This window comes from Lacerta agilis, chromosome 5 (genome assembly GCF_009819535.1).
Source record: "Lacerta agilis isolate rLacAgi1 chromosome 5, rLacAgi1.pri, whole genome shotgun sequence".
Lineage (NCBI taxonomy): Eukaryota > Metazoa > Chordata > Lepidosauria > Squamata > Lacertidae > Lacerta > Lacerta agilis.
The window spans coordinates 90404451-90418750 of NC_046316.1; the positions used below are offsets into that span (position 1 = coordinate 90404451).

At 49.3% G+C, this 14300-nt stretch overlaps 1 protein-coding gene across 1 annotated transcript; it reads right to left on the minus strand.

The window, feature by feature from the left end:
* Nucleotides 1-1601: 1601 nt before the first annotated feature.
* On the minus strand, nucleotides 1602-12661 carry LOC117047558 (matrix metalloproteinase-23-like). The gene is made up of 7 exons (XM_033150834.1): nucleotides 12478-12661; nucleotides 10321-10457; nucleotides 7888-8055; nucleotides 6650-6814; nucleotides 4342-4455; nucleotides 4040-4172; nucleotides 1602-1839 (listed from the first exon to the last, which is right to left on the minus strand). Exons 1-7 carry the CDS (start codon nucleotides 12633-12635, stop codon nucleotides 1623-1625), a joined length of 1092 nt encoding a protein of 363 aa, XP_033006725.1. The 5' UTR covers nucleotides 12636-12661; the 3' UTR covers nucleotides 1602-1622.
* Nucleotides 12662-14300: the final 1639 nt, after the last annotated feature.

The following is a 14300-nucleotide window of genomic DNA, read 5'->3' on the forward strand; positions in this document are numbered from 1 at the left end:
AGGCAGCCCAATTCCAGAAGTTGCCATGGACCAGCCCATAGAGAGGGCAAATGAAGATTGGCAGTGTTCACGGGAGAATTTCACAGGGCAAAAGCCAGAGCTCTGCTTGGCATGCAGAAGGCCCCGATTCCTGGCAGGGGTGGTGGTGGAATCGGGTTGGCTTTTACAGCCCAACTCTCCATCAAGGGACCAAGTGTCCCCCAAGTCGGGGAAACATGAGTGGAGGCAGGAACCAGTAGAAATTTAAAAAGGAAGATCTTTAATTTTCTGCTGCAACAGAGTCCCCTCCGCCCTTGCAAGGATGTGGGAACCTGAACAAAGGAGCGTAATTACTTTTAAAGGCTTTAGAAATTGCCCAGCCCCTTAGCTAAAGACCACCCAAAAGCATCATACAAGCATCACAGAAAAGGCGGTCAACAACAGAAATTTGAGATTCCTTCCAGTAGCACCTTAGAGACCAACTAAGTTTGTTCTTGGTATGAGCAAAGATCATCAGATCTAAAGAAGTCTGCATGCACACGAAAGCTCATACCAAGAACAAACTTAAGTTGGTCTCTAAGGTGCTACTGGAAGGAATTTTTTATTTTATTTTGTTTTGACTATGGCAGACCAACACGGCTACCTACCTGTAACAGAAATTTGAGAGTGTAGCTTTTCTCCTGTCTGTCAAGATAGGTGATAATATTTGCTGATTGTCTTTCCTTGCTGGTCTGGTCCATTCCTTTGAAATGGTAAATACCTATTGATAGACAATAGGTCTGCTTTGGCTTCAACAATTACTTGCCAGACCAGTTTTGCAGAGGTTTATCTATTAACAGGATTTGAAGAATTTGTGAGTGAAACAACTATTGGAAAAGGTTTTCCAAAATGAGCCTAGATGGCTTTGGGGTTGCTTTGTGTACTCAAATGAAGTACCGGTAATTTTTCTCAGGGATAGCAGACACATGGAGAACCAGTGGCCTTCCACATGTTGTTGGACTCCCAATTCCCGTCTTCCCTGACCATTAGGAAAGCTGGCTGGGGCTGATGGGAATTGGAGCCCAACAACATCAGGCAGACCACAAGTTCCCCACCTCTGCTGCAGGTCTTGGAATAAAGTTGGCTTCAACAGTTGTTGTTTTTTTTAATTGGCAAAAGAGTTGTGAGACTCAGCAGTAGAGAATCTGCTCTGCATGCAGAAGGCACCAGGTTCAGTCTTGAGGTGACTCTAACCCTGTCCCCAAATTAGTATCTAAAGAAATGTGCATGCACACGAAAGCTCATACCAAGAACAAACTTAGTTGGTCTCTAAGGTGCTACTGGAAGGAATTTTTTTATTTTTTATTTTGTTTTGACTATGGCAGACCAACACGGCTACCTACCTGTAACCCAAATTAGTGGGGCAACACACACTCAACTTATTGCCTCTGGATGTGACTGGGTGAAAACCCAGTGGGTTCAGAAGACAAATAACACATCATCCAGGTTCTGTGCCAAAATCTGGACATGTTAGCCCCCCACAGGGTGTCCCGAATCAATATATCTGGCAACAGAGCAGGTGAGTCCAGAGGCTGCAGTGGCTGGTGCCATGCCTGGTCCAAGTGAGTAGTGCCAACACACACCTCACACAATTCTGCTCCTGTTCATGCTCTCCCCCGTGCGCCCATCATGGGAGGCAAAGGACTTCTGGGCTTGAGCTTTATCTGCCAGGAATTAACCCGGAGAGTCCTGCTGCCGTGGCGGATCAAACAGGCGTACCTCCCTTCGCTGAACTCATTGGCGACGACTCGCAAATCCTGGCTGGGCAGCAATTCGAAGCCCGGCAGCGAGTGAGAGAGCGGCTCCCCATCTTTATACCAGCTGGAAGCAGGAAAAGGCAGGAGTCAGACTAGCTCAGACACACAATTCACATCCTCACCAAAACCACATCCACCTGCTCCTCTGCATTTCACATGCTAGGGTGGCACACTTCCCTACTTCAGGCTAGGGAACTGTGGGACTACCCTCCCATATGTATTCTGTCACCTAACAGCGCCTTGCTTCATTAGGGACTTATCCACATGTGGTAACGTTGAGGTCTGGTGCTCACGGCAGTAACTGGTAATTGCGAGTTAAATATTGCGTCCAGTTCTTGCGGGTTGGAGCGAACACTCCACCCTTTAGCTTATGTCTACTCTCGTTTTCCTACATTGCTGTGTGTTTATCGATGAGCAGGCTAACAGCCTCGTGCTCTGGACCTACAAAATGAGTAACCTTGCCTTATATTAACTAATAACCTATTAAACAATAAGACCTTAACACTTGCCATAAGTGACAGCAAGCAAAGACCAGTTACCTTAGTTCATGGGTAGGCATGGGCAGGGGCGGAGGAAGCCGCTTCGCCACCCGGGGCGGAAAACCCGGGGGCGGAGTGACTCCGTAGCGTGCATGCGCAACATCGCTACGTTCGACGCATGCGTAGTGACGCTGTGCATGCGTGCTACCGAGCGGAGGCGAGCCAGGGAGGGGCGTCAGCTGCCCAAGAGAAGCCCGCCCCTCCCCTCCGCCCGCAGCCCGAGCAGGAAGGAATGAAGCAAAGCACCGAGTGGCACCCGAGCTGGAAATAGCAAAGTGCACGCCGAGCAGGTTTGGGAGCCCTGCCGCTGAGCATGGCTTTTTCCCGGTGTCCGTGGGGCTCGGCTTGGGTGTCGCGTGGGGGGGCCGCCCAGAGTGTTACCCCCTCCAGCTTGGAACATGGGGCAACCCACCCCCTTGCCTCCCCCCCCACGCCACTGTGATGATTAATACTTTTAGTTCCTGAGTCCAGGTCACAGGCTCACCCTATTCATACACAAATGCGCCCTTAAGACAGGATTTGTAAGCAAAAAGACAAAGGGAAGGATTTCCTCATTTCCTCCCTCCTTGCAGAGAAATATATTGAGGTCAATTTGGGAGAGACAAAATGGCTTCAGGATTGCACTCCTGTACTATTTCAGACACGTGGTTCATATATTTATGCATGCGCTTGCCTTGTACATTTATGAATGCTTATTTTATATTTGGGGACCTTAGAATTCTTATAACAAAAGGTTCCCAGGCTTGCTTTGAATGTTTTGGAACCTATTTCAGACCAGTGCTGTCAAGTATCCCGTTTTCGCCGGGAATCTCCCTTATTTCAAGCAGTTTCCCGCTGCTATCCCTTATTTTTTTATATCCCTTTAATTTCCCGTTTTTTCAAAGGAAGCAGCTCCTCTCCCTCCCCCTGCTGGCCAGGGACTGGGAAGACCTCGCCTCCTTGCAGCCTCAAAGAAAGCGGGAGCCATTTCCCGCGCTTACAGGTGTCGTAGCCCACGGGCAGCATCTCCAAAATACAGTAAGCCTACTGCGCACGTTCACACCAGTGCCGCCCACTTTTGCTTCTGGCTCCGCCCACCACTGCCATGTGACTATCCCCGGGATAGGTGAGGCTGCTGGTCCCTTATTTTCAAATCCGAAACTTGACAGCTATGTTTCGGACTGTGCTCTCAGCATGCAGTGAAGGAAGATGTCTCTCCTATACCTTGCCTCCAACCCCGTTTCTTACCACCCCAACCTCAGGCCCACCATATGGTCCCACTGGCCATAGAGAGAAGTTGGGTTAGGGAAGTGGGCAAGTGGCTGGATTGCTGCAGCCTTTGGGCTGGGTGGGAGAGAAATCACAGGGTTTCTCACTCCTCCAGAGCACTAAAAGAAACATGCACCGTGCTCAGGTCAGGAGGCAAACATTATTTACCGCACTGGCCAGTATTGCACAGTCTGCTTGAGAATACACACAGGGAAGAAGAAGAAGTGTTTGGATTTGATATCCCGCTTTATCACTACCCGAAGGAGTCTCAAAGCGGCTAACATTCTCCTTCCCCTTCCTCCCCCACAACAAACACTCTGTGAGGTGAGTGGGGCTGAGAGACTTCAGAGAAGTGTGACTAGCCCAAGGTCACCCAGCAGCTGCATGTGGAGGAGCGGAGACGCGAACCCGGTTCACCAGATTATGAGTCTACCGCTCTTAACCACTACACCACACTGGCTCCACAGGGATTCTCACCTGGCTTGCAAGTGCAGCCTGGAAGAGTTCAGTCCACAGCGGAAGGTGATGACTTTGCCCTTGGAGATGTATCTGGTGTGAACGCGCGGCGGCCGAACAGGCAGGGAGGAGGCGGTGGTGGCCGTGGGGTGCTCTGTAAGAAAGAGACAGAAACGACTGCTGCTATTTTGGGGTGGGATTCAAATTCAGGTTACGTAATTGAAGCTGATTCGGAGCTCTTGCACGACAAACCCTCACTCCCCCCTTCAAAAAAAAAAAAAACCAGAGAGCCCGCTGCAGAGGAAGAAGAGCAAGCAGCTCACCAAAGCAGGCATTACAGATCCTGGGGCAGTGCTTCTTCATGAAGGCTCGCCGTTGGTGTGTGCAGAAGCCCTTTTTGGCCCACAGCTGGCACTGCCTCTTCTCATCCACACAGCCTGCAAATTGAGGAGGGGGAGGGGGTCACACGTAAAACAGCTGTGCCTATGCCCTGGTTGAAATAGATCTGGCTTCAGGGAGCAGAGGTGGTTTCAAGTTGCAAGGGTAGAGGAGCTGGATTAAAATATATGAAGAAATTCATTTCTGTCCATTCTGGCTTAAATAGTGATCATAGAATCCTAGAGTTGGAAGAGACCCCAAGGGCCATCCAGTCCAACCCCCTGCCAAGCAGGAAACACCACCAAAGCATTCCTGACAGATGGCTGTCAAGCCTCCGCTTAAAGACCTCCAAAGAAGGAGACTCCACCGCACTCCTTGGCACCAAATTCCACTGTCCAACAGCTCTTACTGTCAGGAAGTTCTTCCTAATGTTTAGGTGGAATCTTCTTTCTTGTGGTTTGAATCCATTACTCCGTTTCCGCTTCTCTGAAGCAGCAGAAAACAACCTTTCTCCCTCCTCTATATGACATCCTTTTATATATTTGAACATGGCTATCATGTCACCTTAACCTTCTCTTCTCCAGGCTAAACATACCCAGCTCCCTAAACCGTTCCTCATAAGGCATCGTTTCCAGGCCTTTGACCATTTTGGTTGCCCTCCTCTGGACACGTTCCAGCTTGTCAGTATCCTCCTTGAACTGTGGTGCCCAGAACTGGACACAGTATTCCAGGTGAGGTCTGACCAGAGCGGAATATAGTGGTACTATTACTTCCCTTGATCTAGACGCTATACTCCTATTGATGCAGCCCAGAATTGCATTGGCTTTTTTAGCTGCTGCATCACACAGTTGACTCATGTCAAGTTTGTGGTCTACCAAAACTCCTAGATCCTTTTTCACATGTACTGCTCTCAAGCCAGGTGTCACCCATCCTGTATTTGTGCCTTTCATTTTTTTTGCCCAAGTGTAGTACTTTACATTTCTCCCTGTTAAAATTCATCTTGTTTGCTTTGGCCCAGTTCTCTAATCTGTTAAGGTCATTTTGAAGTGTGATCCTGTCCTCTGGGGTATTAGCCACCCCTCCTAATTTGGGGTCATCTGCAAACTTGATCAGGATGCCCTCAAGCCCATCATCCAAGTCATTGATAAAGATGTTGAATAAGACTGGGCCCAAGACAGAACCCTGTGGCACCCCACTAGTCACTAGTCACTAGTCACTTCTCTCACAGTTTTCCATCTCACCACAAATGTTGATTAACTCACAGTTCTTATTTTTGCACACATTTAAGCTTTGATGTAATCCTTACATTTCATTTTCACTTGCCTTCACTATTTAAGTTGTTTTTCTCTACACCTGTGTGTATATAACACCTGCCAACTTAAGATAAGAAAATGAACCCTGCTTGATCAGACCAAAGGCCCATCAAGTCCTCCTGCATCCTGTTCTCACAGTGGCCAACCAGATGTCTCAATGCAAAGAACCTGAGTGCAACAACTCTTGACTCGAGATATCCAGCAACTGGTACTCAGAGCCTCTGATATGCTCTATAAAACCATAATAAACCTGTTTGGCTGTAAGGTGCCACAATATTTTTTGCTACAACAGACTAACATGACTTCTCCTATGTGGTCATCCAACCTCACAAGTGCCGTCTTTTAGCTCTGGCCCAACAGCAGTTGCAGACATACAGTACTATTCAAAGGCTTCTTGCAACCTAGTCCAAAACAGACCATCCCAGGCCAACTGGAGAGGCATTGCCAATTCCTGGAGCTGAAAGTCGGGCTCAGATTAAGGGCTAAGAGGGATGAAACCAGTTTAATTTGGGCAGAAATCAAAACTGGAGTTTGGGGGTGGGGGCTTGGGAAAGTTTGCTAAAAGGTTTCTGATAGCAGAAACAGCTGCATAAGTCTGTGAGATGGACTGCTGACTCTATCTCTGGCCTACAGCTGCCTGCTTTTATAGTTTAACAAACCCACTACAGAGCTAATCTAGGAGGGTTATATATAACATCTGTTGTGAATTCTCCCTGTGCTTATCCTACATATTATGTAGGATCCATACTGTGAAACCGGCGGCAGCCCATCCTGTTTCAGCACCCGAGAAAAGGTGAGGCATGAGCAAAGGAGTGACAATCTCTGCACAGGACAGTTGCCCCGTAGCAGTGCAGCTGCTCCCAAGCTGAACAGGGAAGTCTACTGGTACCAGATGTTGGAGCTTACTGGTTTGCAACCGCCTGCCAGGTGTGCTCCTCACCGTACAGCCGCTGTATGGCCCAGACGTCGTCCTGGCCGATGCGCCACGTCCTACTGTAGGTGGCGTTGGGGTGCATGAGGGCGCGGGCGTCCCGGGAGTGCCAGAGCCCCAGGGCATGGCCAATCTCGTGAGCTGCTACTTGCACCAGGTCATTCAGCCAGACGCCTGCCAAAGAGAGAAGGCAAAGAGAAAAAGAAGAGGAGGAGTGGAATTCCTCTGCCACCATTCCCTGCCAGCTCCAAAAAGAAGCCCATGCAGAAAGTTACAGGAACCCCTGTAGGGAAAATTTCCGTTTAGGCGTATATGACACAAAGCCACAAACCGCCCTTATCAGGAAGACCATGCACCAATGTGCACCGTGCCTACTGGGGTACCGCCCTTATCAGGAAGAACATGTACCGCACCTACTGGGCGCAGTGAACATTGCATACACAGAGGCCCATTGATTTACGTAGACATAGCATGTTAAGCTACGTAAGCAAAAATAAGTCCACCCTACCCATATATGGCACTTCCATATCCCTGGCTGATGCAATAATGTAGTCCAAATGTGGTGAAATCTTCCTGTATGCTTTTGTGTTGCTGCCCCATAAATAAAGGCTCTTGCAGCCCTTGAATTATCAGACTCTTGCAACCCACACCGGTGTGAGACTGATCATTTTCGCACATGACGAGCAGGATCTCGTCAAACCCCTGGAACAACATCCCCACAGTCTCACTTTCTTCTGAGAGGGATGGAGAACCTCTAGGCTTCCAAATGTTTGTTTATTGAAAAGCATCAATATACCACTTAATATTTCAAAACAGTGGTGTTGTTAGGTTCCAGCCCTCAGCCCTCCCCTCAACAGATCTGCATGGGGGCAGCAGGTGGGCTGCATATCTGAGTGTCTGTGTAAGTGTGCAAGAGCCACTGCTGGATGTGGCCCCTGGAGAGTTGACATGGGGTGAATGTGGACCCCTGCTTTGTACAGTAAGGTGCATTCAAGCCGCACAAAAGTCAAGTGTTTCTACACACAGCGACTCCTTCTGTTCAGATAAGTCAGAGGCAATATCACAGCTAGGCAAAGACATTTCAGGCAGATGCAGAGTTGTGGTCTGCAAAGAGGGGGCGTGGCCTCCTCTCCAAGGGCCAGCTAGAGAGGCCCCGGGGGGCCACATTTTTCTCCCCACCCCATAGCAAAAACCATACACTCTCTTGCCCTCACCAAAACGTGTAGCCGCTACTTTGTGCACAGTACCTTGCTTCCAGCTGAAGCGGGAGCGTCCCAGAATCCAAAATTCATGATTGTCGAAGTGGATCTCGCCGCGGGGAGGGAGGAAGGCATGGGCCAGCTCCCCGTTGAGCCCATCGAAGCATGGGTGCAGCGGGGAGAGCCAGCAGTCGGTGTGGTTGAACGTGTAGAAACCTGCTCGGCGGCAGCCAAGAAGACGGAGGGCTTGGTTATTGCTAGCATTTGCTCCCATAACGCAGTGCACAAAAGTTTCTGTCATTTATCCCAACAATCCGGCAAGGTAAGATAAGGAGAGAGAGAGAACCTGGCAGAGGATTTGCCAACCTGGTGTTTCGGACAGCAGCTCCCAGCAGTCCTAGGCCAATCTAATACCATCAAGTAAACTGCAGAAGTGAGGAGTCGAACCCATAGATTCAAGTTACAAGAAAGGAGATTCCAACTAAACATGAAGTAAGCCAGAAAACAGCTTATCTCCTGAGTTTACGCCAACAAAACTCAGAAACGAGAGGAGTTATGAGTCCAACGTTGTTTATTTGCAAAGCAATAGGTTACAATGGGATAGCTCTGCAAAGGTTGCAACCCCGCCCAGTGTTCTGGGCAGTGGCACTTATAAAGTTTCAAACAAAGCATTTCAATTTACACCAATCATATACACCATTACCTCATTTAAGTTCTTAGACCAATCATATGCATAAGCATTGGCTGTTTCTGCTGACTAAGGTCTGATTCCCACTGTGTTCTGCTATGACCCTGCATGAATAGATTGTGTTAGTGTGCATGTTGGGAACCTGTGTTACGTCCGTGTAGCCATTTGCATCATATAGCAACTTATGCTCTAGCTTTATGCTGTATCTTTGTGATTTACATATTAGCTGTATTTCTGCCCCAATTGCAGGGGGGCAGGAGCAACTTGCAAAATCAGCAGTTTCTTAAAGTGACAGGCTACCATAACGTCTCTATTAGAAGCACACTCAAGGATTTACAGGGGTACACATTATTGCATTGATTGTGGCCCTTTGGGCCACTGCCACAAACATAGAATCTTAGAATTTGCACAGTTGGAAGGAACCACAAGAGTCATCTAGTCCAACTCCCTGCTATGCAGGAACATTCTGCTGGGCTTGAACCCACAACCCAGACATTAAGAGTCTCATGCTCTACCAAACTGAGCTATCAGGAAGAACACAAGTCATTCTCCTACAGCCCTTCTGTTTAAGTAACATTCACCCATTTAGACTAACATTTTCCCTTGTTCTCCCACACACTCCTGCATCCGAGCTAAATAAATCCCACTCCTGCTGCCTCTCTCTATGTGTCCTCCATCCCCTCTGCTGCCTTTTTCATCTGAGCTGAGCTCCTTTGAACTTTCTCCAACTAGCCCAGATGTAATAAATCTGCCAGGGGAAGTCTCTCTTCCGCTCTTTGGGTTATGCCAGAAGCAGTTTGGAAGAGATGTTAAAACAGTAGCAAGGGGGGGGGGGGGGAGGAGGTAGAGCAGCACCAGGGGCGGACTTCGGTCTTTCAAATTTCAGGGGTGCCCTGTGCAAGGTTAAAATTTGGTCGCCGTGTCCCGTTCCCCCTGCCTCTCGCCTTCCATTCTGCACACGCCATGTGTCATAGTTGCAAGGCCCCGTGGCACTTCCCTCAGCTCTGCGCCCAGGGAAGGGGAACCAGTTGTGCTGGGCTAAATCCACATCTGGGAGCACAAAGCATCCCAGACCCACTGCATCTGGGCACCATCACAGGCACTTTCTAATACTTCCAGGGCAGTCCCAACCTTGAGCGTTTTCACATGTGGAATAAAAATCAAAATGGCACCACTACAGTCACATATGTGATATGCAGAAATAGATCTTGGGGACAATAAGATCGTAACCCCTTCTAGGATATACCTGCCCCATCAAAGGCAGTAAGGCTCTGAATGCCAGTTGCTTTGCATAGGCATCAGCCCGGATAGCTCACTTGGTTACAACGTGGTGCCGATAACGCCAAGGTTGCAGGTTCGATCCATGTATGGGACAGCTGCATATTCCTGCATTACGGGGGTTGGACTAGATGATCCTCAGGGTCCCCCCCAACTCTACAGTTCTGTGATTTCAATGATCTATTCAGCCACTGCAAGAGCAGGGATGCTGGACTAGAAGGGCCTTTGCACTGATGCAGCAGCTGGGAGCGCCTGAGGTTCTTACCTGCTCCTCAAAACCGTTTCCGGAAGCAACAGCTTCACTTTCCACTTGGAATATGAAAAGCAACTAGGAAACTGCTCTCTACAGTGACAGAGGAGCTGGTGGGAATATGACTGACAGTAAGGGAATGGGGCAATGGGCAGAATTGGAGCAGTGGCCCCTCCAGACTGGTGCGCAATGGCAGGTGTCTTGGGCAACGTATTCCTGACACAATAATATTGCATTAGGGACGGGTTCATTATACAGCTCCTACCTATAGTGATGTCTGCCAGCTGGGTAGGGGCCAAGCGCCGGAAGCTGAGGGGAGAAACATCGCTCCACATGCGAAAGGCGCTCACTATGGCTCGCTCGGTGTCCGCCTTGTTGAGGGTGCTGGGGAACTGTACAATCCTGCAGCCAGAAAGCGGTACAGAGAGCAAGCCAGGGGAAAAGCATAACCAGGAACATTATGAGCAACGGAAGACTGGGGTGATTTCAAACTATTGTGCTGGCACGTTCTTCCACCACCAGGGGGTGCTGTAGGGAGGATACAATCCTCAAATGGTCAGTCTAGCCAGTATTTTTTTGGTGATGCTACTCACCTCTCTTTTTCTCTCTTTCGTGATAACAACCTCAGCACTTTCATTGAAATATGAATACTGTCTCGTTACCACCACCCCACGCGCAAAAAACCATCGAGTCTAGCCATACATACCAGTGGCAAAATCCACAGGGAGGGTGCCACTACCGAGAAGGCCCTCTGCCTGGTTCCCTTCTCGCAGTGAGGGAACCGTCAGAAGGCCCTCGGAGCTGGACCTCAGTGTCTGGGCTGAACAATTGGAGTGGAGATACTCCTTCAGGTATACTGGGCCGAGGCCATTTAGGGCTTTAAAGGTCAGCACCAAAACTTTGAATTGTGCTCAGGAACACACTGGGAGCTATTGAAATCCTTTAGGACTGGTGTTATATGGTCCCAGCAGCCACTCCCAGTCAACAGTCTAGTTGCTGCATAGTTTCCGGGTCACCTTCAAAGGTAGCCCCATGTAGAGCGCATTGCAGTAGTCCAAGTGGGAGATAACCAGAGCTTGCACCACTCTGGCGAGACAGTCAGCGGGCAGGTAGGGTCTCAGCCTGCGTACCAGATGGAGCTGGTAGACAGCCGCCCTTGACACAGAATTGACCTGTGCCTCCATGGACAGCTGTATGTCCAAAATGACTCCCAGGCTGCGCACCTGGTCTTTCAGGGACACAGTTACCCGGTTCAAGACCCACACCTGCCCACCCTGTCCCCCCCAAACAATACTTCTGTCTTGTCAGGATACAACCTTAATCTGTTATCTGCCATCCATCCTCCAACCGCCTCCAGACACTCACACAGGACCTTCACTGCCCTCACTGGTTCTGATTTAAAAGAGAGGTAGAGCTGGGTATCCTCCGCATACTGATAAATACGCAGCCCAAATCCCCTGACTATCTCTCCCAGTGGCTTCATATAGATGTTAAAAAGTATGGGGGAGAGGACGGAACCCTGAGGTACCCCACAAGCGAGCACCCAGGGGTCTCAACACTCATCCCCCAACACCACTTTCTGGACATGGCCCAGGAGGAAGGAGTGGAACCACTGTATAATAGTGCCCCCAGCTCCCAACTCCTCTAGACGGTCCAGAAGCATGTCATGGTCAATGGTGTCAAAGGCCGCTGAGAGATCCAGCAGAACTAGGAAACAGCTTTCACCTTTGTCCCTGGCCCACCAGAGATCATCAACCAGCACAACCAAGGCAGTTTCAGTCCCATGATGAGGCCTAAATCCCGAATGGAAGAGATCCAAGTGGTCCGCATCATCCAAGTGTGTCTGGAGTTGTTCAGCAACCATCCGCTCAATCACCTTGCCCAAGATTGGAAGATTTAAGACTGGGCAATAGTTGATCATATTGGCCGGGTCCAAATATGGTTTTTTAAGAAGCAGGTTAATAGCAGCTTCTTTAAGCAGGTCTGGGAAGACTCCCTCACAGAGGGAAGCATTCACCACCCCACGGAGCCCATCGCCCAGCCCTTCCCGGCTCACTTTTTTTCACACTCTGGCACACAAAAAATGGGATTTTTGCAGTTAGGAAAGTGATGGAGAAATGGAATCAAAGAGGTGAAATAGTCTGATGATAAGATGTATAACTGCTGCAAAAGCAAATCACAACAAATGTTCATTGTCATTTAACTTCCCTGAAAACAAATCAGAACAAATGCTTAGTGAACAACAGACAACATTAGACCCCCATGGAAGCTTTTCACAAGCAAATCAGGATGAATGCTCAAAAAACAGCTCCAATTTTTTTAAAAAAAATTCTTATAACAATAACTTGCCCTGTGACACTGTATTTAGTAAGCCTGCAATAACCAGGCTATTGCTTCCCCCACCCCAAACAAACATGCTCACTTGTAGGTCAGATTCACATGGTCCCATTTGTAGCCTAGAGGGTTGATTGCATAGCGCCTCCTTCTGGTGAAGATTTTGTTGGGTTGCCAAGGAGCAGAAGCCACAACAGATTGGGCTGCTTCGTCCCCCTGCAAAAAAGCAAGGGCAGGGGAGGCCATTCAGCAAATCTTTTGAGCCGTTCCAGCTGAAAAGTCCCGTTCTAGTAGTCTTAAACTTGGAGGATCCCATGTTCTCCTCTCTCTCTCTCTCTCTCTCTCTCTCTCTCTCTCTCTCTCTCTCACACACACACACACACACACTACTCCCCTTAACCTCAAGCTATACAAATGCTGTTCTTCCTGGCCAGCTGCCATGTGGAGAAATTCCTCACCCACCTTCCTAACCCACCGTTTGAGAGCCTCCCACCTCTCTGACTCCAGCAAATTGAGGCTGTCGAGGAAAAGGGGTTTGTGAGAAACTACCAGGGAGGGGAGGGAAGTGTGCGTGGAAGAAGGAATTTGAAGCTGCAGCCCTGTGCACACTCACCTGGGAGTAAGCCTCACGGAACTCGGTGAGACTTCCTTCTGAGTAGCAGGCATGCCTAGGATTGCCCCTGCAAAGGTCTTACCTTTGACCAGTCCCCTTTGCAACCTCTCCTCCCTCCACCATGAACTTGAGTGGAACTGTTTATTGTTTAATTTGCAACCCCTTGTAGAAAGCTGCTCGGATCTAACAGCGAAGAGACCCCCCCCTCTAAATTCCTCCCTCCCTCAATTCCTGTCAACCGCATTCCATCAGTTTCCCTTTGCCAAGCACAGCCCCCCTAACTCACCTCTGACTCCACATCTTGCAGAATCCAAGGAGCTGCGGGAAGCAGAACAAATACAACTGCTGCTCCAGCGGCTGCTGCTGCTGCCCAGCCCCACTTTGACATTTTGGGGCACACGGGGGGTCTGGGAGCTGAAGGAAGTCCAGGACTCTGCATGGAAGCCACTCCTGCCGACGTCCTGGGCCTCTAGGATTCGCCCATCGCTGCCGCCTACCCCATGAAGATGTGCAGCTTTGCAAAAAGGAGCCCCGCTGCTGCCACAAGACGGCCAGCCCCCAGCCTCGCCAGATTGGATCCATCTGTCCAAAATATACAGGAACAAAAGCAGGCGCCTGCTGGAACTCCCATCTCTTCCCTACGATCCAGAGAACCACCGAGATCCCAGTTCCTAGGCACCACAACCACAAGGCATAACAAATGTATGGAATTACACAGGAAGCTGCCACCCAGCCCAGGAGTGTTTGCTTGGACTGGCGATGGCTCTGTGGTTGCGGATGGGGAATCTTTGCCAGCCCTCCCTTGAGATGTAGGGTGTTGACTCCGGGGCCTTCTGCATGCCAAGCAGATGCTCAACCACCAGGCTGGGGCAACCCCGCAGTTTGCCACAGCTGGTGTGGTGACAGCCACTACTGCAGTGTTTTTCAACCTTTTTTGGGCAAAGGCACACTTGTTTCATGAAAAAAATCATGAGGCACACCACCATTAGAAAATGTTAAAAAATTTAACTCTGTGCCTATATTGACTATATATAAAGTAATTCTCTTGAATAGGAATCAAATAAACACAATTTTTCCCACGGCACACCAGGCAACATCTCACGGCACACTAGTGTGCCGCGGAACAGTGGTTGAAAAACACTGCACTACTGTATTTGCTCTTTCCTTGATAGATTCAGGCAAATTCAGGGAGGATGGGCCTAACTGCAAAAGCCATTTGGAACATTTGCAGACAAGGTTCTTTTGATTGTACCAGTTGTCAGAAGCAAAACAACAGAAAGCTGTTGGCTGTATTAGCT

Excerpts from the sequence above, each read along its gene's own strand:
- LOC117047558 (XM_033150834.1), bottom strand. The coding sequence starts at position 12,635 with ATGGCCTCCCCTGCCCTTGCTTTTTTGCAGGGGGACGAAGCAGCCCAA. Across the intron at positions 6,815-7,887 it reads CCGCTTCAGCTGGAAGCAAG|GCGTCTGGCTGAATGACCTG; the intron begins GTACTGTGCACA and ends TCTCTTTGGCAG. Across the intron at positions 4,456-6,649 it reads GGCCATACAGCGGCTGTACG|GCTGTGTGGATGAGAAGAGG; the intron begins GTGAGGAGCACA and ends CTCAATTTGCAG.